Raw genomic sequence first — 23,192 nt, forward strand, 5'->3', positions numbered from 1 at the left:
TAAAAAATTATTATAAAATAAAGATTTAAATGTTGAATAAATTGGATGGTTTTTATAAATGGGCTTTCTAAATTATTGATACCAGGGGTACTTTTCATTGAAGAAGTGACATTACAAGTTGGCTAGCTAAGGGTCATGTAAAATTTTATTTTATTTTACCATGCTTGCATGAAGAGAAAAAAATGAGTGAATATTACTAATTGTTCTCTTTAAACGTGAATTTATATATGGCCTAGTTTGATTTGTTACATTTAAAGTTAAGTCATACTAGTCCACAATATAATTTTTTTTTTTCTCCAAAATCTCCTGAATTTCTCAAGTATTAAATCTTAATTATCAGATAGTGTAGAATCATAGATATAGATACTAGCCAAGTATTTACTATTTAGTCAAAATCAAACTCTCTTTCTCTCTCTCACACACACACTGGTATTTCTCTCCAAAATATCTTAATTCTCAATTATTAACTTCTACTCTCAAGTTTCACTATAGTTTGATCTTGAGTTTTTTTTTTTTTATGGATTTTTCAAGTTTTCTTTTAGTTTTTCAAATTTTAGTTGTTTTTTAATTCTATTTATTAAATTAATATATTTTTAACTACTAAATTATTTAATTTATCACTTAAAATATTAAAATACCCACACTTTATTTTTATTAAATTTTAAATATAAATATTTTTTAGTAATTTATTTTAAACAAATTTCAAATAATAATTTTTTTTTTATCAATCAAGATTTTTTAGACCGCAATTAAATAATTCAAAATCGGAACTCTAAAAATATAATTGGTAAGGCATTTAGTTTATTTGAATTTAGAAGTTCCTTTAGATATGTTAGAAGATTAATTTTGATAAATTCAATCAATCTTAATCCTTGGTCAAAATTATTATTAAATAATATAAATATACCTAAAATTTACTTTAAAATTTCAATAATAATAAAAAATTATATATAAATCACTTAAATATTTTTTATTTAAAATTAAAAAAGAAAAATATTTTACTGTTATTATATATATTTTTAATAATTATTAATAGCTACAGAACTTCACTACTCACTAACAGATTTGAGATTGTTTTTTATTTTTAATTAAAATCTAATATTTTATTTTTCAGTTCATCCGTCTATCATTTATTTTATTTATCAAAATATTACAATATTTTTTATTTAATATATTCTCTTTCATTTTTTATCTTATTTATTTAAAAAGTATAAAAAAATCAAACAATCTAGTTGAGTAATCAGTTGATTGCTTCTACCAATAAATCAAATATTGATGGTTTACATTAAAAGATTGGGTTTAAAATTTTGATGGATTATAACAACACATACTAAATCTAAAATAAATTCAAAAATTATTTGTAACATGAGCTCTAAAGAAACAGATTGAATCACTAGTGAAAAAAGAGGCTTCGGTAACGTGGGTTAGTAACGGCGTTATAACGCCCTTACTAATCATTTTTATCAGTAACAATTTAATATATCTGTTACTGTTATGAAGATATCGGTAACAACTATATAGAACCGTTACTAATATGAATCTTTAGTAACGGGTATAAGGAAGCACCGCTATAGATATTAATATTTTTAATCTTTTTTTTGATGTAAGGGTATAATAACGATTTTTCCTAAAATCGTTACTAATATGCCTTCACTTTATATTTTACACAAGACACATCAGTAACAGTTTTCTTTCTAACCGTTAATGATAATGGTATTGGTAACGGTTTCCCTTAAAACCGTTACTGATATGTCATCAGTTGGTTCGTCTTCACAATAGGTATCAATAACGTTTTTTCCTAAAACCGTTACTGATATGCCTTCGCCTTTTCATTTACTACAGACATATCAATAACGTTTTAGGGAAACCGTTACTAATGATGGTATTGGTAACGGTTTACACTAAAATTGTTACTGATATGCTATCAGTCATTTCGTCTTCACAAGAGGTATTAGTAACGGTTATTTTTAAAACTGTTACTGATATACTATTAGTCGTTTCGTCTTCACAAGAGGTATTAGTAACGATTATTCTTAAAACCGTTACTGATACCATTTTGTATTTGTAACGGTTATTGTAAAACTGTTACAGATTCCTATTAAAACTCGTGGGCATTCTCTTTCTTTCTTTTTCCTTCTTTTATTCTTCTCTTCTTTTCTTCTTTGCTCTCCGCTCCCACTCCCGTTCCGCAATCAAGCTGTTGTTGTCGCCGCCAAGGGTTGAAGCTGATTGTCGTCGCCGCCAGTTTCTTTCTCTGCTCTGTTGTTGTTGCCCTGTGCTGTTGTTGCCCTGTGCTGTCGTCGTTTAGGTTATATATTTTCAATCCTTAATCTTCAAACTTCAATCAATTCCAATCTTAGGCTATAAATTTTTGATCATTTTTTATCATTAACGGTTCACATTTATTTTTGCAATTTGAAGTTTGAAGATTCCCTTGCCCCTAACTAATTGAAGTTGTTGTTTCTGCCTCCACTACCTTTTGTCAATATCCAGGTTAGTCTTCAAATCCCTTTGTTTTTAAATCATTGTTAGATTATTTTGAAAGTTAGAGTATTGGATGTTTGGTTAGAATATTAATGGATTGTTGGTTTATTTGATGTTTGATTAAGTTAGATTATAGCATTATTAGATTAATAGATTATTTGTATGTTAGATTATTAATGTTAGGTTAATGAATTATTAATTTGTATGTTAGGTTAAATTATTGGATTATTGAATGCTAGGTTATATTAGTTAGATTATTAGATTATTGGATTGTTGGTATATTTGATGTTAGATTAAGTTACATTATAGCATTGTTAGATTAAGTTATATTATTTGAATGTTAGATTAATGAATTATTGAATTGTTGGATTATTGGATTGTATATGTTGATTAGGTTATGATAGTTTATTGAATTATATGTTAAATAATTGGACTAGTTAGGTTTATGAATAATTTAGAAATAATACTTTATTTAACATAGTAATATTTTGTCTAGTCCTAATAGAAGTCCCTGACAAAACATGGATGACTATACTTCGTACCGATCCAAAATATATTAAGGGGGTTGACAAATTCATAGAATTTGCTGAAAGGTCTACGGGTAGATCATCGATTGCATGTCCTTATGTAAAGTGTGCAAATCGAGTATATGAAAATAAGACCGTCGTTAGATCTTATCTGATTGTATTCGGCATAAGACAAAATTATGGTTTTTGGTATTTTCACGGTGAAAAGAGATGTGAACGTTAGAATGTAAATGTTGTTAGTGAGAATGTGGAGGAAGATGAATCAGATGATGAGCTTGAAGACGAACCGATTAATGTACCACCAAATAACGAGAGTAATATCATGGAAGACGAACCTGTTGACGTTTGTGAGGATTACCTAATGGAAGATATTATTGCTGATTTGTACCATAATGTCAACAATGATAATGAACATCTGAGTGAAAATGAGCATCACGTTGATGATGTTAAGACGTTTTATAAATTGTTGAACGATTCGAAACTACCTTTGTATGAAGGATCTCGCATTTCCAAAGCCTCACCTCTTCTTAAACTTTTCACATAAAGAAGGTAGGTTAGTGGACAAACACGTCATTTGATTTGTTGTTGAGTTTATTGAAGGAAAAAATTCTACCAATTCATAATCAGTTACCAAATTTGTATTATGAGTGCAAGAAATTCATTACAGACATGGGTCTATCGTACAAAAAAATTGATGCGTGTAAGAATGATTGTATGCTTTTTCGTAAAAAGGATAATGATTTACAGAAATGTAAAGTTTGTGGGCTTTCTAGATGGAATATCAATAAATCTAGTGGTGCAATTCGAACAAAGGTGAATGACAAATATATACCCAATAAGGTGTTGCGGTATTTTTTATTAAAACCGAGGTTGCAAAACATGTGTTCCAAAACTGCTCCACAAATGACTTGGCATAAAGATATCAATCCCGAACATGAAGTGTTGAGGCATCCTACTAATTCTATGACATGAAAGATTTTTGATAACTTGTACCCAGATTTCTCAGTTGAACCTCGAAATGTGAGACTTGATTTGACAAGTGATGATTTTCAACCCTTATTGAAGAGTTGAAAAAACATCCCTTACAACCCTTATGGAAAAATATCATACAACATTTGGTCAGTTATTCTCATCCCTTACAACGTTTCTCCCACCACATGTATGGACAAAAACAATTTTCTTCTATTAATGATAATTCCCAGACCAAAAAGTCCTAAAGATTGCATTGACGTGTTTCTTGAGCCACTTATTGAAGAGTTGAAAGAATTGTGGCATACCGGTGTGAAGACATACGATGCTAGTAGATCACAATATTTTAACATGCGGACAGCTATTGAAAGAGTCAGTAGTTGTCCAAGTCTTTAGGACTAGTTGGAATAAAAGAGTCAGTAGGTGTCCTAGTCTTTAGGACTAGTTGGAATAAATTCATATTTTGTAAGATTGTTAGTTTACTTTGATTAAGTCTTATTTGTTTGTAATCGTGGCTATTTTTCAGCCTTAGTTTCCTTTGTTAAGAGTCTGATGTAATCGTGGCTATTTTGTAAGATCTGACTCCCGTGCATTCTCCCAAGTTCAACAGGTCGTCGTAAGTTGTAATCATTTCTATCGTTTTAGTTTGCTTGTCTAAAGACACGTGTGGGTGACCGGGATGGGATCAGGAATACGTCTAATTCCCTTTAGAGTTGATCAGTGAAGAAGTTCTTCCTCGAGTGTCAACATCTCATGCATGTCTCAACGTCAACAACGTGAACATACGGATGGAGGAGCATCACACACAACAAGCACGTGAAATGGAACATATGCGCGATGATTCTTTCACAAGAAGAAGCTATGCGTGCATAAGAATAGGTCATGCGTGCACAACAAGAGGCGTTACACAAGATTATGTCTAGGTTTTCCCATCCTCTCCCAGATCAGTATTTATTGACGTACAATTTGAGTTTTTTTTTGGTTGAAACTTAGAATTGATTTTTATTTATGAATGATCTTTTTTTACGAATGGTCTTTAATAGTAGTAAAACAACATATGAAACAGATTTAATAAAATTCAAAAAAATGCCAAAAACCCGAGAGTGATCATTATCAACGTCGGCGTTAGGGGAGTGCCGACTTTGATAAAGAACAATACTAACGTCAACGTTGGGGAATGTCGACGTTAATAAGAGAACCATAATGGTTCAAACAACCCGAGATCAACGATTATCAATATCGGCGTTAGGAGAGAGTCGACGTTGATAAAGATCGATATTAACGTTGGCATTAGGGTAATGCCGACGTTAATAAAGAACGATATCAACATCGGCTCTCCTCCCTTAACGCCGACGTTAATATCGATCTTCATCAACGTCGACTCTCCTCTCCTAACGCCGGCGTATAATCGAATTAGAAAGGATTATCAACGTCGGTGTTAAGGGAAGATCTTCGTGGTTAAAAATCAAAATCTTTTAACGTCCAAAGTTTTAGCATTGACGGTCAACGGTTTTGTTCGTCGACGCTAATAATTATTAACGTCGACATTTGGACTTTTAACGACTGCTTGTGTTGTCTCTAATAATGTCTTTTCCACTAGTGTACATTAGATAATTCATTATGGACTGAATAATGTAATGAAATTAAATTCTTTTGAGATTATAAAAAACAATAATACTATTAAGGTAAATTGAAAGATTCTCAGTAAAAAAGTTGCTATAAACAGATTTTAAAATCGTTTTAATTCTTTCCATCATTATTTATTTTAAAGAGAGAAAAATTAAGTTATAATTGAGATGATGTTTAGTAAAAAGAGAAATAAATAAAATAGAGATATTATTATTATGTTTTTTTTTTTGACATGGAAAGTCCAATTAAGGCGTTCTCCAAGAGACACTTTATAATAAAGGTGCTTTATATACAATTTTCTATCAATATATATGACCACTAGTAATAAAAGATAATTTTATTTTAAAATGTTCAAAATATATAGAGGATTGGTTGGTTAAATCGTCATTTTTTCATTAAAATCGTCCAATCAAACTGGCTGAGCTAGATCCAGCAAATGTGGAGAACCAAGATTAGGTCGGTTAAGTTTAGAGTTGATTTGGTTGGTTTTGTCAAATTTTCTGTTTTATTTGGACCCTTATCACGTTACAGATATATATATCATGTCAACTCTTACTTTTTCTTATCTTTTTTATCTTATCTTTTTAATGATAACTAATTCCATTACACGGATAATTATAACAATTAAATGGACCAAAAAGTCTAGTGGACAAACATTTTTTTGGATTTTTTTACAAAATAGTGGACAAACTTGCTTGTTAGTGATTTATTGGATGATCATTTCTCACTCAAATGGAATATATTCTTATCTAGAGCTTCAAGAAATCCGTCTCCTTTTAACTTATTTACACGTACGATTGCCACTGCATGCACGGCGACTTTTCTTGGTTCTAGTTTTGAATTTTTTTATTTTTTTTTAGATTTACAACTAAATATATACTCGTGAATCCTCTATAATGAAGTTTAAGAAGCCTGCCAAGGTCCGACCCTAAATTTAGATAGAGAAAAAACTCATATATTTCTCACATAGCTTAATTACCCATGACTTAATTATAAATAAATAATAATTATATGTTAATAATTTATAAAAAAAATAAAAAGTTACACTAAAATTTAATAAAAGTTGACATTTCTAGTTTTAAAAACTCTAATGGTTTAAAAACAATTTTTTCATCTAAATTTACGTTCAAATGAGTTATATACCTAGCTAACAAAAAGATGTGTTTACTATATTTACAGACAATTTATTTATTATTTTCAATCAAAGATCATACTTAATTATAGTTTTTCAAATTTTGTTGTGTATAAGTGTTCTCCACACAATGTTTAACATGCTATACCTAATATTTGACCTAATTTGCTAAATTTGATTTATTGTTTTTCTTCATTTCTTAGGTTTTTTGATTGTTTTAATTTTATTGATATCCTTTCAACTATTTTTTTATGAGATGAAATTTAAAACAAGGAAAGGAAATAAATTAAAATTTTAAATGCTCTAATTAGTTCATTTCCCCTAAAAAAAATATGTTGGATTAAATTTCTAAAAAAATAGTTTCTTAAGGTTAAAAATTAAAATTTTCCTTTAATTTTTAATGATAAATTAATTTTATATAATTAAATAAAATATATTTTTGGTATTTAAAGTTAAAATAAATAATTAGATTCTTGAAATGATAGTTGAGTTTTAAGATAAAAACGAAAAAAATCACTTGAACAAACAACCTCCATCTATTTTTTAAAAATAAATATTTACTTTTTTTTCTTGATAACATACAAAATTTGAGATCTCACACGATCAACTATCAAAAACTCATGCTAATGGGCGAGAATGTTCATTGTGGACGGACACTTAATTACCAAATCGTTTGAAGGCATTCGTTTATAATTTTTTTTTTATTAATTATTAAAAGTTTTTTTGTATATAAATATAACAATTGGATACTAAAATGTTTCTATTACAAGTTATGTTATAATATATTAAAAATTATTACTATTATAACCAAAAAAACAAGCTTACTTTTTTTTATTATAAAATAATATAATATTATATATATATATATATTTATATTATTACAAATTTATTTGTGTTATTAGTATTCGGGGTAAGACACAAATACTATAATCTATTTCATCCCGGTTAAATTAAAAATAAAAGATTTCAAACAAGATAACTCGAATAAAAAATTAAGGGATAAATTATAATTGCTACTTATTATATACCCATCACTATTTACAATAAATGATAATTTATTACAATTGTTAATTTTTATTTTATATTAATATTTTACAAACAAATATTTTGTTCTTTATATCATCCTCAGTCTAGATAGATAACTGCTTAATATCTCGATTGTGAGAATGGCATAACCAAAATAAAATAAAAGATTAGAAATGTAACATTATTTTTAATTTTATATTTTCTATTAATTTAATTCATTATTTACTTATCTAATTTTTAAGAATATGGTCAAACCACCGATATTTATTTACTCATTTTATCCGTCCCTAATTAATTTATCCTCGGTCAAATTTTATTGAGTAGAAGGATAGTTGGATTTAAGAAGATTATCAAGTCTGGATGTCATCAAATTTACATAAGCTCATAACTAAATGACCTTTTGACCTCTAATTTGATGAAATAAATTGTTTCTATTATGTAAGATTGAAACTACAAATTCTTTAATATGAGTTAGTAGTTTAATTGAATGTTTATTTATTTATCTATTCAGATACGTTCAAACAATTAATTTAAAGAGTAATTAGTGATTTTGCATATATATAAACCAAATGTGAATTAATTTAATAATTTTTCTCACTCCAATTTTTTTATTAAATAAACATTTAGTAATTTATCTTAAATCATTTTTTTATTATTAAATTATTATAACTAACTTTTTAAAATTATTAATATATTAATATGTTTTTTTTAAAATTATATATATATATTTATATTTGTTACCTATATATAAATTTATTATTATTATTATATATATATATATATTATTTTAACTTAATATATATAAAGTATAAATATATATATATATATATATATATATATATATATATATATATATATATATATATTGTTTAAAAGTTTATTTCTTGTTGTGCTCAATAATTTATTCTCTTATTTATTAAAAAATAAAAAAAATGATTTTCAATAATAAAAATAATTCAAATTAAAATAAATAATATTTAATTATATGCTTAACTAAAAAAAATGATTCATTAATTTACTATTTTAAATTAATATATTGTAAAATTAAATTAGAAAATACTAATAAAATATATTTACACACAAAAAAAAAAACATACATTCATATGTTTCAAAAGTGTATAATATAAATATATTATTACAAAATTAAACAATATAATATAATAACAATGTTGTAATCTCGAAAATTCTTATCCCAAACAAAGTTTGGTTTCGGAAAATTTTCAACATCGATTTGTGTGTCTAGATCTTTTTAATAAAACATACATGCACATGTTTTTTTTGTGTATTTAAAATTATAAAAACAATATTTAAATGTTGATATCTGAGGCTAACGATTAATGAAGAAAGTACATCAACATATCAATTTTAGGGTATTAAGATCTAATAATAAATTCCAAGTAGGTCCTTGTCAAAATATGTTTTTATGAAAATATTCTAAAAATGATTGAAATTATTAATTATTTTTATTTTCAGATTTTAGAAAATGATTTAGGGTTCTAAAATTATAAAAATAATTTAAAATCCAAACTAAACAAGCCTTAGGACCAGTCCTCTCGGTCCTATGTGCATTTTCCTTCGGTCCTAGGCTAAATTCATCGATCCTAGGTCGTGGTCCCTTGATCGAGGTGTGGGAACTCTTGGTCGAGGTGCTGGAGACTCTCGGTCAGGTGTAGGAGTCATCGGTCCTAGGTGTAGAAGTCCTCGATCGGGCACAAAATTTCTCGGTCGGGACTCAAGAATTGTTCGGTCCTAGGTTATCCTTGGATTAATTTTCCTCGGGCCTAAGTGTGAGGTGTTATCGGTCTTGGGTTAGCCATGTGATATATTCCCTCGGTCCGATGTGCTCTCAGTCCTAGGTTAGACCTAGGCTAGGTTTCTCGGTCCTCAAGAATATCAAACTACTAGTTTGATGGTTTTGATTGAGGTCATAATCCTTTAATCCAAGGCACGAGAAGTTTCATATAGTCCCAATGATCATTTATAACATCATCTTGATGTGTCATTCGTTTGAGATGATGTCCCATTCAACTCAAACAGTTTTGAGGTAAAAAAAGGTTATTGAGTTTTAATTTAATAAAGCGTAATGAGTTTACCAATAGCTTCATTATGCTTTATATGGTTGAATAAAGCCAAAACATGAGTTTGTTTTAATCAATTCAATAATTGGAATTTTTATTTTTATAAAAAAATTAGTTTTTGATCAAACATAATTGCGATGGTTTGGATCTAGTTTAAATATGTTCCCAACATCTTTAGAAACATGTTGAGCAATTTTCTGGGTTGCTGTCTTGAGTAATAACTTAAAGAATAGAAACTCAATTTTGAAAAAAATTCAAAATCAAATTGGGGGGTTTTTATTTAAGTTGATTAATTTGATTTTGTTTCTACAGAAAACTTATAAATGATTCTATGATTGTTTTTCAATCAAGAAGTCAGAGAATCCGGTAGTATATGAAACTGGCAAAATTGAAATATAAAATTTTTAATTCAAAATGGTAATTTGAATTATAATGTGATTGGAAACTTACTTGGAGTTAGAGAACACTCCTTAATTCTCAGAGAAGCTTTTTGAATGTCTGAATCAAAGTCTTACAGCCTTACACGAAATTTTCAAAATTTTAGAAAAACTTGAAGAACTTTAATGGCGGATCTATGTGTAGAGGAGTTGAGGGCTTGAGAGTGGATCTCTTGCATTCGGTTTACCTAAAGAAACTATTTATAGTCTCTCAAGGTCGGTTCACTAAACAAGTGGATTAAATTTCAGTTAAAAGTCATCAATGACGTTTTGTCTATTCTTCATCCAACTTGCCTGATCATGCCATGATGATGCCCTATGATCGTAGGAGAAATGATCACCGTGGTAGGGTAATCATTTCAACTTTCGAATCATCCATTTTTGTGGACTAACAACGGAGTTCCATCTTTAAAAAATCAAGGATGGGATCTGTTCTTATCCTATTTGTCGTCGTGAGGAAGAAGACAAACCAGGCGAAACAACGTTGTTTTGGGAGAAAAATTAAACGCGGGACGCTCCGTCTACATTTCGTCTGTGTTCCGTTGTGTCTGGGCTAACAGTGTTGAGGCGCGCGTTAGTCGATCCACTACTTCGCGAACGTGCGTATCTTCTTTTCAGTGGGCGACACGGCTGGCTGTTGGGCGTTGGATGACAATCTAGCGCTCATCCGATGGTTGTGAGGTCTGCTGCACCGTTTCCTCTTGGTTTCGGCTGAAACAAATTTAGACTTTTTTTTTTTGCCTTGAAGCTTATTTGAAATTAATTTTTTTCAATCCCGTTTTGCTTTATTTTAAACCTACAAAACATACAATTTTTTTTTTTTAATAAATATGACATTTAATTTACCCATTTATTTTTTATATTTTTATATTTTTGGGGTTTAGTAAATAATTTATTTAAGATAAAATAGATACAACATTTATTCTAAATTATTTATTTAAAATCCTTTTAATTTTCTTAAAATTAATTTGAGATAAAATGAGTATAACATTTATACCAAATTATTTATTTATTTTTCTTGACCATTATCTTAATTAATTGGAATTTAATTATCACAATCATTAATCCATTTAATTAACTAATGAAGTTTTGGCCTTAATTTTAATTATTTTGATTTTATTTATTCAAAATAATTTACGAATTAGGTAACTAAAATTTTAGTGTTTACAAATGTGTCATTATCAGCCCTCAATAATACTTTTTATTTTTTTTTTATAATCAGCACATTAACATCCCAAATTTCATATTTACAGGACAAATTAGAAATAAAATATAATTTATTATAAAAATAATATAATTTAATACTAAAAATAATTGACTAAAACATAATAAATTAATTTTTTTTTACTTGTATCCATTTCTATATATAGAAATGACAAAGTTAATGACATGTTTGATCACCGGTTTAGTGGTTTTATTAACCGAATTATATATAGAAGGAGATTTAACATTATGAAGACTTCGTCCCATAATAGAGTTACTTTTGATAGGACGCAACCAAGTATTCCGTCTGAACAAGACGTTATGCGTTGATAATATATGAATAATTTCTATGTGGGACATTGCTAAAAGTTTTTTGCTAAGATGATTCCATCTATTTTTTGTTGGGAGAAACTTTGAGAGTCAAATATTCTATCAAAGATCTCGTTCTTTGGATTGAGCATTATTCACGATGAAATTCTTACGAATGATATATATGTGCATGAAAAAATATTGTATTATGGCTAGACGTATGTGTTACGAAGATGTTGAATCGAAACTCACTACATTGTCGAGGGGTCACTATTATTTGGAGTCTTTTGTGGAGTATTGTTGAGATTCAATGGGTGATTTCCGAGTATTTGGATAGTTATTGGAAAGTTTGAATTTATGCGGTTGAGATGACAAACCTACATATTTGAGTTACCATACCAATTATTTTTTGGTGAACAATCTGCTTAGAGAAAACTCGTCAAACTTTCAATGATCGTAGTCGAATGTTCGTAATCGTCCAATTCGTATAATTCATAATGCTATTATTATGATATTTTCTGAGATTCGTTCAGAAAAGTTAGTACAGTTTGTCGGGGAGTTAATCGTTTTTCTCGAGTACTTACGAGCTCGATAACCTATTGAGTATCATTTTTTTTTTCATGTTATACTTCGTAATTGTGCTTAAATTATTTTAATTTTAATTTTAATATACCTGGAATATTTTTAAAAAAAAATCAAATCTTTTTTTTTTCATAATTTGTTCAATAAAAGATTAGTTTTTTCTTTGTAACAAATTTATATATTTTTGTTATTTAATTTATACCTTCTTCTCAGTTGTTACTTTAAAAAAAAAATAATATAATATATATTTAAAAAAATATATATATTTTTATATTTTATATTTGTTTTATTCATTTTTAATATATAAATAAGTTAACCAACAAAAATATATAAATATATATTTACAAATTATAAGTAAAGAGATTTAAAATTTTAATGTGAAGAATTGAGAAAAATAAACTTGTTAAAGTAAGTTTAACTAACAAGTTTTAATCACTATTTCACATCATTATCTAATTGTTAGAAACTACAATATACACAAATATTTTACTTTCCTTAAATGTTAGGAGGTTAGCTAGCATGTTAGGCATTTAAGTTTTCTTTGAGTATACAACTAACCATGTAAATTTATTGTACTAATTTGATATAGAATTTGGTTAGGTAGACAAACTTATTGTGTATAGTTCAATATTTGCTATATTATAAGAAATTTTATTTAATTGTCACTTTTTAATATGAATTAAATTTACATTCACAAAAATATAAATCTTAAACCGATTTCAGATTTATCATAAATATATATAGCATGAATAGATGACTCTTATCATGAATATGTTCTTTACTTCAAAACATAATTAATTTTATAATTAATTTGAGTCATACTTACACATTTAATGTGTAATTTTTCATAGTTTTGAAATATGATACATAAAGGGGCACGGATTGTGACAACAAATCTGCCTCGGAATAAACTAGTGGGTTATTCACGTCACATGTGCAATTACAATTCTTCTTCACCATTTCTTATTTTCTTAATTAATGATCAACATTTCTTTTTATTATAAAAATAAAATAAGAATAATTTTATATTTTAACTTATAATTTAAATGATGCAATGATAAACTATTTTAAAAATATACTCAAATGACACCAAGTTATAGTAATAAAAAATAAAAAAAAATATTAGTGTAAATGGATTAAAAGTAAATTAATTAAGAGAAATGATTAGGTGAGGGAATTTGGTGAGGATTGAGGAATGATGTGACATAATCTTATTCGCGGAAAAAATCAAATAATTTCTCTCTTTTCTCTCACTTTTACATTTTTCAACCAATGAAGAATGAAGGTGATGCCAAGTCAGTCCCTCACCAAATTCCCTAACTAAATTCCCTCACTCTATCACTCCTCATTAATTAATAATATAGATTACTATAATATTGATTAAAAAAGTAAATATAATTTTTTTTGAGCATTTTTTCTTAATTAATTATAAAAATAAAATAAGAGTAATTTTATATTTTAATATATAATTTATAATTTAAATGATGTGATGATAAATTATTTTTTTAAAATATACTCAAATCACAAAAGGTTATAGTAGTAAAAAAGGAAAAAATTTAGTGTAAGGTAAATTATTTAATAATATAGATTACTCATATTGGTTAAGAAAGTAAATATATTAATTACTATAGATTATAAAGAGTGAATGAATCAAATCCCATATATAGTTTGACCCAACAAAAAAATAAAAAATTTATCCCATATTACTTTGCGGTCCCCCTTTTGGATTTTCTCCCACAAGTTATTCACAGTCTTTGGGAGATGAACAAGACCTGCTTTTTGGTGTTGAGCAAGAACCAGAACCAGATACTTTGATTAACTCCATGATTGTAATCCTAAGGGTTTCTCTCTTCCCCCTTGTTTAATCTTCTTTCAACGAGTTCTGGGTATTTGTTTCTTGATCTCTCACACACAGGTTCCAACTGTTCATACCAAAGTTATACAATTTGCAGAATAAATGCGAAGAGTTTCAGAAGATAGAAGGTTTGTATGTAAATCGAGTTATACAATTCTGGGTTCTTGTAATTTCTATGGTATCTAGTCTCTACTGATAGTTCTTCCCTTACCAGATCTGTTTTTTAATTTCTGATCGAATCAATTGGATCGTTCTAAGTTGTACCCAGTTTTTTGTTTCACCCTTCATTTCATTTGAGATGCTTAATATTTTAAATTTTTTTTTCTTTGATCAGTAATGTTAGAGGTCATGGGATGTATGGTTCGGAGTACCGGAGCCACAATAGGGGGTTTTGGCGTGGTCAGCCAAAGGCATTTCAAGGGCAATTGCCGCCTCCAGTTCGAAGACCAAACATCTTTTTCGAGGCTGGTCGTTTAGCAACAGAATACTTGGTCTCCAATGGAGTCCTGCCCCGAAATGTGTTATTAGGAAAGTGGCAGAATGGCAATATCAAGGACTATATGGGGGAGTTTCATGGTTTCAGTAGGCTGCAAGAAGGAGATAGTTTACATCTTCCTTCTGATAGTCGCGCTTCAGCTCTTTCCCGTTTGGGGGATCCTATCTCTGATCTTGTTATTAGTAAAAAAAGAACAGGTGATGAATTTATCCCTGATTCAAGAATCGATATGCGAGGCAAAAAAAGAATGGGGTCTTTCAACAACTACAGCTCTGATAGCAGCAGAGAAAATGGAAAGAACATTGGAACGATTTTGGAGAAAAGAAAGATTTCTCCAGAAAGGGATGCCGGCAATAGTTCATCTTTCAAGTATCAAGAAAATCTGAAGGTTGGAGTTGACAAAGATGGTTTGAAGACAAATTCTTTGAGCATTGAGGTAGGTACTAGTAGTGAAATGAATGAACAAAGTTTCAAGGAGGATGAATCTTTCAAGCCATCTGCAACTACTACAGTTGCTTCTGTCAAAGAGGAGAAAGATTTTAGCTTGTTAAGTCTTTGCAGATTTGCCAAAGTTCCCACGAAAGCCCGCTCCAAATTTCGCAAATCTTCTGTTTCAAATGAAGACAAGAATTGTAACACAGAATCTCATGTTGATTCGAGAATAGTAGCCATTGCATCAAATGGCTCTTCCAATGTTATGTTTTCAAACCAAATCCAAGGATCAGAATCCCTTAATTCCGACATATTGAAGGAACCAACTGTTGCTGCAGCCAAGACTGATACATTGATCATAATGGATGATGATGAAGAAAAACAAACAGAATGTTCACATTCCCCTGAGAGGAACCTCGAAAGTCAGAATGATAATCCATCTGAGTCTGCAAACTGCAGTAGTTCATCAACTGCTATGGAGAAAGATGAGAAACGAGTTGGCGAACATGTTAATAGTTGGAATGGAACTTCGATAATCACACATGATAATTTGTGTATCCACATAGATGAAGCTAGGTCTGTTGATGTCCCTTTATTTCCTAAAGATAGTGTTGGACCGTGTATAACTTATGGAGAAGAGAATCAACTTTTCCCGGCTTCATTTAGGACCTGTGACCTAAATCTTATGGAAGCTTCAGAAGCCACTGATGGTTTTGATCAAAACCCTCTTTTAGTTTTCCAATCTCCCTCAGAAACAAATAAAGCTCCAGCCCCAGCCCCAGCCCCAATGGATATTGATTTGTGCATTAACAATAACTGCAATATATCTGACAAATACAGTAGACGAACAGCTGATGGAAAAATGGTTGAAGTGATTGATTTAGAACCTGACTCTGGGGAGGAAAATAAGTCGTTTGATCACTCTGATATCAAGTAGGTATCTTAAGAATCTTGTTTTCCATAGAATGAAATGTAGTTTTATTTTATAGAGTAAAAAATGATTTCCTAAAATTTCAGAACCTATTAAATGTGCAGGGCTGCAGAAGCTGTGTTTACAGGCTTAGAGGACTTTCCCAGCCATTCGAAGAATACCAATGACATTTCAGATAATCATGATGGTTTTGGGCTAATTTTATCAGAGTTTCTTAGAACTGACATCACAAGCTCGTCTTCTGTACCACAAAACATTTCGCTTCATAATGAGATGGGCTTGCACGATGGAGAGGTACAATCAACTGAATAATCTTCTCCAAATGTGTTGCAATAGGCTTGATTTATGACTTTTGTTGTAATGCTGTTAGTTTCCATCCATTTTGTACCAATTCAATGTGGCTTGATCAGGTTCAATACAAACTTTAAGATTTTAAAAAAAAAATCCATCCATTTGTTGAATTAGTAATTCTTGGGAATAACTATGTTCTCGTTGATTATTTCAGGGGATTCTAGACGAAGATTCAATCTATATGTCCCTTGGTGAGATACCAATAAGTATGTCATTAATTTAAGCTTTTTACATTATTATTTTCTTTCTGGTCTCTGCCTAAGACAGTATTTGGATCGCATGCTTATTGTGATAATGATACTGCAAAGAAATGTGAGATTCTTGCTTTGGGACTTTCTGGTAAACATTTTACTTGAAAAAAATTAATTAGCTTTCACATGTCTTTGCTGCCACTGCCACTTCATCTTTTTCTTTTGTCAGCTTGAAGTGTTTTAAATGTTGAAATGGATGTCAATTTATATGGAGTACTTGCTTTGGTAGTTATGTTTAATTTACTTGAAGGGAGGATATGTTCTCAGAAATACGATTTCTGCTTCATCTTGACTAGTCCGATTATTGTATACTATGCCATAACAACAATTAGATGTTCTGAGTACTATTGACATTCATTGATTTGCTTCACCCAATGCTTTAGCTGCTGTAACTATGATGCATGATGTGTGCAGTGTCCATAAAGAACCGAATCTAGTTCTTTCATAGAAAAAATATTCGACTTTGTTCTGCATTCAAAACGAGCCTGTTTGAAAACAAGTATTTTGTCACAATCACGATCCCATTAGACAATCACTAAAGTTAAAACTGAAAGTTATGTTTTGTTGTATGGTATAAGATTTTTGGATCATGATCCTGATGTTAGTGTGATTTTTGTTATCTTTATAGGGAATTTTGTTGGATCATGATTCTGATTAGGAGAATTTTGGTATCTTGTAACTGCTAAATGACAGTAAAACTTCAATTCTTGTCTTCATCGGACTTATACTTTGGCGATTGATTGATTGATTTATGCAGGGTTCTCACCGGTCTGGGAGCAACCAACACAAGATTATGACAAGCCATTCTGAACATTAATTTGTGCCTCCATTGCTCATCAAAAGTCGTATATATATGCTCTCAATGCTGGTGAAAACATTCCTATCTTTAATTTAGCTCCAGAGTGGTTCAGATCTGGATTATAAAATATAAACTGAACTTGAGCATGCATGCATGTTGGTTTTTTCTTTTTTCTTTTTTAGTGTTTTGAGTAGGCAGGCAGGCAGGCACTGGGTAATGCATTCCCAATTAATACTAAAAATGAATTTATAATGAAGGTGCCATATTAGTTAAAGTAAATTGGACCAGGCATGTGAAGCATAATGTAATAACTTACCAGTAAGAACTTCAAGTCTTGTAAAAGCCCAAAGAAGAATATGAGTAATTTGAAGCAGTTCTGTTATTGTTGGCTGTAATGAGTAATTGTATGCAGAGGGAGTATTTGATTAATTTATTCCTTCAATTTCAATCTTTTGTACTTAGTGTTATATCTTAATAAGCATATTTAAGCTGGAATTCATCTTACCTTTAATAGATAGATGTGTTATCTTCAATCTTTTATAGACTTCTTGAAATAAAGAAACACTAATTTATTAATTAGACATATCATTTTTATATTGGTTTATAATTTTTTTATTGACTTACAACCATATTGAATTGGCAAATTAGGTTCCTTATTGGGGCAATTATTGGGGCAATTGGAATTGGGGATTCTTTCTCACCTAATTTTGTAGAAATTTTAGTATCGGATTATTTTTTGATAAGTGAAAATAAAATTAATATTAAAAGAAAATTATTAAAATAATAAGTGAATTTAGATTAATTTTTTTTGTTGATAAGTGATAAATTATGGGATAATCACTTACTATATTTTTTCCTTCTAAGACTGTTTTTATTTTTCTGATGTTTTATACAAAATATTAGTTACTTATTTAATTATACAAGAGTACCTCTTATGAATGATAAAAGAAGAGTAAATTTATTAATAAAATTTTAAAACCTATATAATTAAATTTAAACTATATTTTGAATTAATATTATTTTTACACTTTTCTAGATGTTTTATAAATATCAGCTTTTCATTTAAGAAAATATATAATTCTGTGAAATGTGTAAATAATACATATATATATATATATATATATATATATATATATATATAATAAATTAATATCAACTTTTTACATATATATAAATAATATTTAAATTTATTTTAAATTTCAAAAAATAGTTTCAAAACCTTTGTTAATTTGTAATTCATCATATTTATTAATGTTCTCTTTTATCTGAAAAGAATTGATTATTTTTTTTATATATTTAATAAATTTACATGTAATATTAATTTTTCAAAATTATACATTTTTTGTTTGTAACATTTAGTATTCTTTTCATATTTTCTTTTTAAATAATTTAATTATTAAACATTAAAATCTCTAATGAGTAATCTTTTATATTTAATATTTATGTATAAATTCTAAATTTTATACTTTTTTAAAACATATTTTTATGATATTAATGATTTTCTTTTAATTAATAAAGAATAAAATATTTTATAATTAATTTATGTCTATATAATTATAAAAGTGTTAAGAAAGCTTATCTAAAATTTAATTATTTTCTGCTTTAAAGTTAAAAAAAAAATATATTTAAAAACCTTTTATATAATAAATATTTTGTTTTTATAAATGGTACAAAATCTCGAACTCATTATTATTAAAATATAAATTATAAGAAATAAATTACTATACAATATTATAATATTTTATTTATTAATGTCAATTATAATAAAGTTAATAAATAACCTTAATTAATTTTATAATAATAATAATAATAAAATTTTAAAATTAAATTAAATGTCTAGAAAATAATTAATTATAAATTTGGTCAATTGATATACATTAATATTTATAATCTCTCTTTATATAGATTACAAAGTATTTAACATTTTATAAAAGTTGTAAAATTTTAAATTAAAATGAATTAAACGACCAACTTTTTACTTTTTAAAAATATATGTTGTGTTGCAAATATTATGTGACCTTTTATTATTATTATTATTATTATTATTATTATTATTATTATTATATAATTTAACTATTATATATATATATTATGAGTTATTTAAGGTTATTTTAAATAATTTTGTTTAATTTGAATTATTTAAATAAAAAGATAAAAATATTTCTATTTGGATTGGGTTTTATAGTTTGAGATTGTGATGAATATTGGGTGAAATATGTTTACGAAAATTAATTATAATTAGCATGATAATATAAAAAATCGTGAAAAAATATTACGGTAAAAATTTTATGGGCGGTCAACTCACAATCCGACCCAAGTATCCATTTACTCTCACATATATCCAAATTAACCACAGCCCTCGACCCGACAATTCGGACACTTTAAAAATTAAGCATCATTATATATATATATATATATATATATATATAAATTAGTTAGTTAAAAAGTTGAACTTATATTGTTAAAATGTCACGCGTTTATCAAATTTTTGGTTGAATTTAAAATATAAAGTGTTATTAGCCTAGTTGGTTAAAATGTTGTACTTGTTTTGTTAGGTTGCAAGATCAAACCATACCTATAACATTTTTAATTTTATTTTTAACCGTTTTAAGTTTATGGGCGAGTCAACCCACAATCCGACCCATGTATCCATTTACTCTCACATATATCCAAATTAACCACAACAATTCGGACACTTTAAAAGTTAAGCATCATTATATATATATATATATATAGATTAGTTAGTTAAAAAGTTGAACTTATATTGTTAAAATGTCACGCGTTTATCAAATTTTGGGTTGAATTTAAAATATAAAGTGTTATTAGCCTAGTTGGTTAAAATGTTGTACTTGATTTGTTAGGTTGTAAGATCAAACCATACCTATATCATTTTTAATTTTATTATTAACCGTTTTAAGTTTATGGGCGGGTCAACTCACAATCCGACCTAAGTATCCATTTACTCTCACATATATCCAAATTAACCACAACAATCCGGACACTTTAAAAATTAAGCATTATATAGATTATTTATAATTTATTTGAAAAGATGTGACAATTCACTAGACACTAGCAAAAAAAAAAAAAAAAGATTGATGACTTTTTGTGACTAAAATTTTGATTACTCATTATAACAACCGTTTAGTACAATTCATATACAAAAGGTTTTGTTAAAGAGAAAAAAACAGCAAAATAAAAATTAAATCACTTATCTGTAGTGCTCAAAATAGATATTCAAACATCGTATATATATATCCCATAAAGGGGAAAACATGAGTTTTGATTGAGGCAAAATAACCCAATTTGCCTTGATTTAATGAAAACAAACACAGCACAAATGAAAAGTTTAAACACAAAAGAAAATACAAGAATAGAAACATAAAAAATGTAACAAATATAAATTGCCTTAAAAGTTGAAAAAAACGTGATTTCAAGAAAGAGGATATTCCAAATCCGACTAAGAACCTAATTTTGTTCCGTTAGTGAGCGCTTCTACATACGGATAAGAGAATTGCCATCAATATCAACATCATTTCAAACTTGATCAACTATCCTCCGAATTCTCGTAAATGTTCTTGCGTTTCTTTTAGCCCAAACATAATATATGATAACGCCCATTTTTTTTTTTAAATACTTGAGTTGAAACTATGCCTTAGTTTTTCACTAAGCCTTTAATCTCATTCCATAAAACCTTAAAATTAAGGATATTCATGAGGGAAATATTTTCCCATAATTTGAACGGCCCATACTAAAGTTGCACCCATCACCTTGTCCAGAAAGACACACTTGGTATGTTCAATTCACACTGTTCAAATTAATTTAGTATTTTTAAATTATAAATAAAGTCTTAATGAGTTTGACTTATAAAAATATAATATTTTAAGAGATTCCTACAAGTTGAAAAACAAATCAAACACTAATGGCAGATCTATGTATTAAGCTAGCCTGGGTAACCCACTAACCCAAACAGTTCATCCCTAATTTATTGATACATTAAAGTCCATCACCATTATAATATTGTTTCATAATAGGATACAAATATCTTAATATTTATTTGGCTTCAAATGAATAGTATAAATATGAAAATAAAAATTGTCCTTACTCGTTCAAAATGAATTAAAAAAAACATAATCTTCAATTTTTTTTTTTGTTTTCGAAGATGGACGCCAACAAATTAACATCAAACTTTAGAATTAAGGATGATAAGTCCCACATTTTGATTATTGATTTATTCAAGTACTCCATCACCATCGTAATATTATTTTGAGACTTTCATAATCGAATACGCATATCTTAGTATTTACTAGACAAACTTGTTGGTTTGGTGTACGAATAATATGAAGATGAAAATGAAAATGAAAATTGTCTTTACTAATTCAAAACTGATCGAATTAAAAAAGAAAATATAATCTTCATAATTTTTTGTGGTATTCGAAGATGGGCACCTACAAATTCACACAAAAATTTAGAATTAAGGATGATAAGCCCCATTTTTTGACGTCTTAATTATTGATACATTCAAGTCCATCGTCGTCATAATGCTATATATTTTGATACTGTTTCATAATTGGATATGCATATCTTAATATTTACTACACGTGTTTAATCTTTATAATTTTTTTCTTATTCGAAGATGAGCGCCGACAAATTAATATTAAAATTTAGAATTAAGGATGATAAGTCCCACTTTTTTACATAGTAATTATTGATATACATTCAAGTCCATCACTATTATAATATTATTTTGAGATGGTTTCATAATCATATCTTAATATTTACTCTCGTGTTTGTTTGGTGTACGAATAAATACGGTAAAGATGAAATGAAAATTATCCTTACTATTTCAAACTGTATTAAAAAAAGTAAAACACAATCTTTACAGTTTTTGTCGCCTTCGATGATTGACGCCGACAAATTCACATATTTTGATATATATATATATGTTTAATGTATAGAATTTTTTTTTACAATTTTTTTTACTAGTGTTTGTCTAAAGTTATTAAAGATAATAATTTATTATCAATTGTTTTGTTTTTGGTGCGTGCATGTTCAATGATTTTGATTGTTACAATGGATGATTTTGACAACTCGACTTATATTTGTAATGTTTATTTTCATCTTGTATTTTCGATGCTTTATTATATAAATATTTGAAAATTGAGATAAAATTTAGTCAATTTATGATTTCTTGTATTTGAGTATATTATAAATAATTTAATAATTTGATTAATAATTAAAATAATATGAACTATTTAAAATTAATTTGAATTTTGAAATTCAAATAACCCTCAACCAAACAGAGCATAATGAGTTGTAAAAGAAAATTAGTTAGCATAAATAGATAAAGATAAATTAATAATATAGATTACAATAATTTTAGAAAAAGTAAATATTGTGATAAAGTTTGGATTCCTTTATTGTCAACAATAAAAAAACAATATATATTATTACTTCTCTCTCCTCTCATTTTCTCTCTCAAGATATTCGTACAGACCAGGGAGAAGAACAAGACCTGCATTCAGGTGTGGAGCTACTCTCTCTCTCTTTCTTTCTTGATAAAACTCCATGATTGGATTCTAGTTTTCTTATAGGTTTCTCTCTTCCCCTTTTTAAAATCTTTCTTTATGATATGAAGTTTTCTCTTTTTACTTCTATCTGGTGAGTGAATGAAACGAGTTTCAGAAAATACGAGGTATGTATA

At 27.8% G+C, this 23,192-nt stretch overlaps 1 protein-coding gene across 1 annotated transcript; it reads left to right on the forward strand.

Moving 5' to 3' along the window:
- The first annotated feature begins 14,142 nt into the window (after nt 1-14,142).
- LOC124938100 (uncharacterized protein At4g26450) lies at nt 14,143-17,886 on the forward strand. The gene is made up of 5 exons (XM_047478473.1): nt 14,143-14,359; nt 14,566-16,092; nt 16,195-16,384; nt 16,596-16,647; nt 17,450-17,886. The coding sequence occupies exons 1-5, from the start codon at nt 14,334-14,336 to the stop codon at nt 17,500-17,502; spliced, it is 1,848 nt and encodes a 615-aa protein (XP_047334429.1). The 5' UTR covers nt 14,143-14,333; the 3' UTR covers nt 17,503-17,886.
- Nucleotides 17,887-23,192: the final 5,306 nt, after the last annotated feature.

Source organism: Impatiens glandulifera, chromosome 5, assembly GCF_907164915.1.
Source record: "Impatiens glandulifera chromosome 5, dImpGla2.1, whole genome shotgun sequence".
Classification (NCBI taxonomy): Eukaryota; Viridiplantae; Streptophyta; class Magnoliopsida; order Ericales; family Balsaminaceae; genus Impatiens; species Impatiens glandulifera.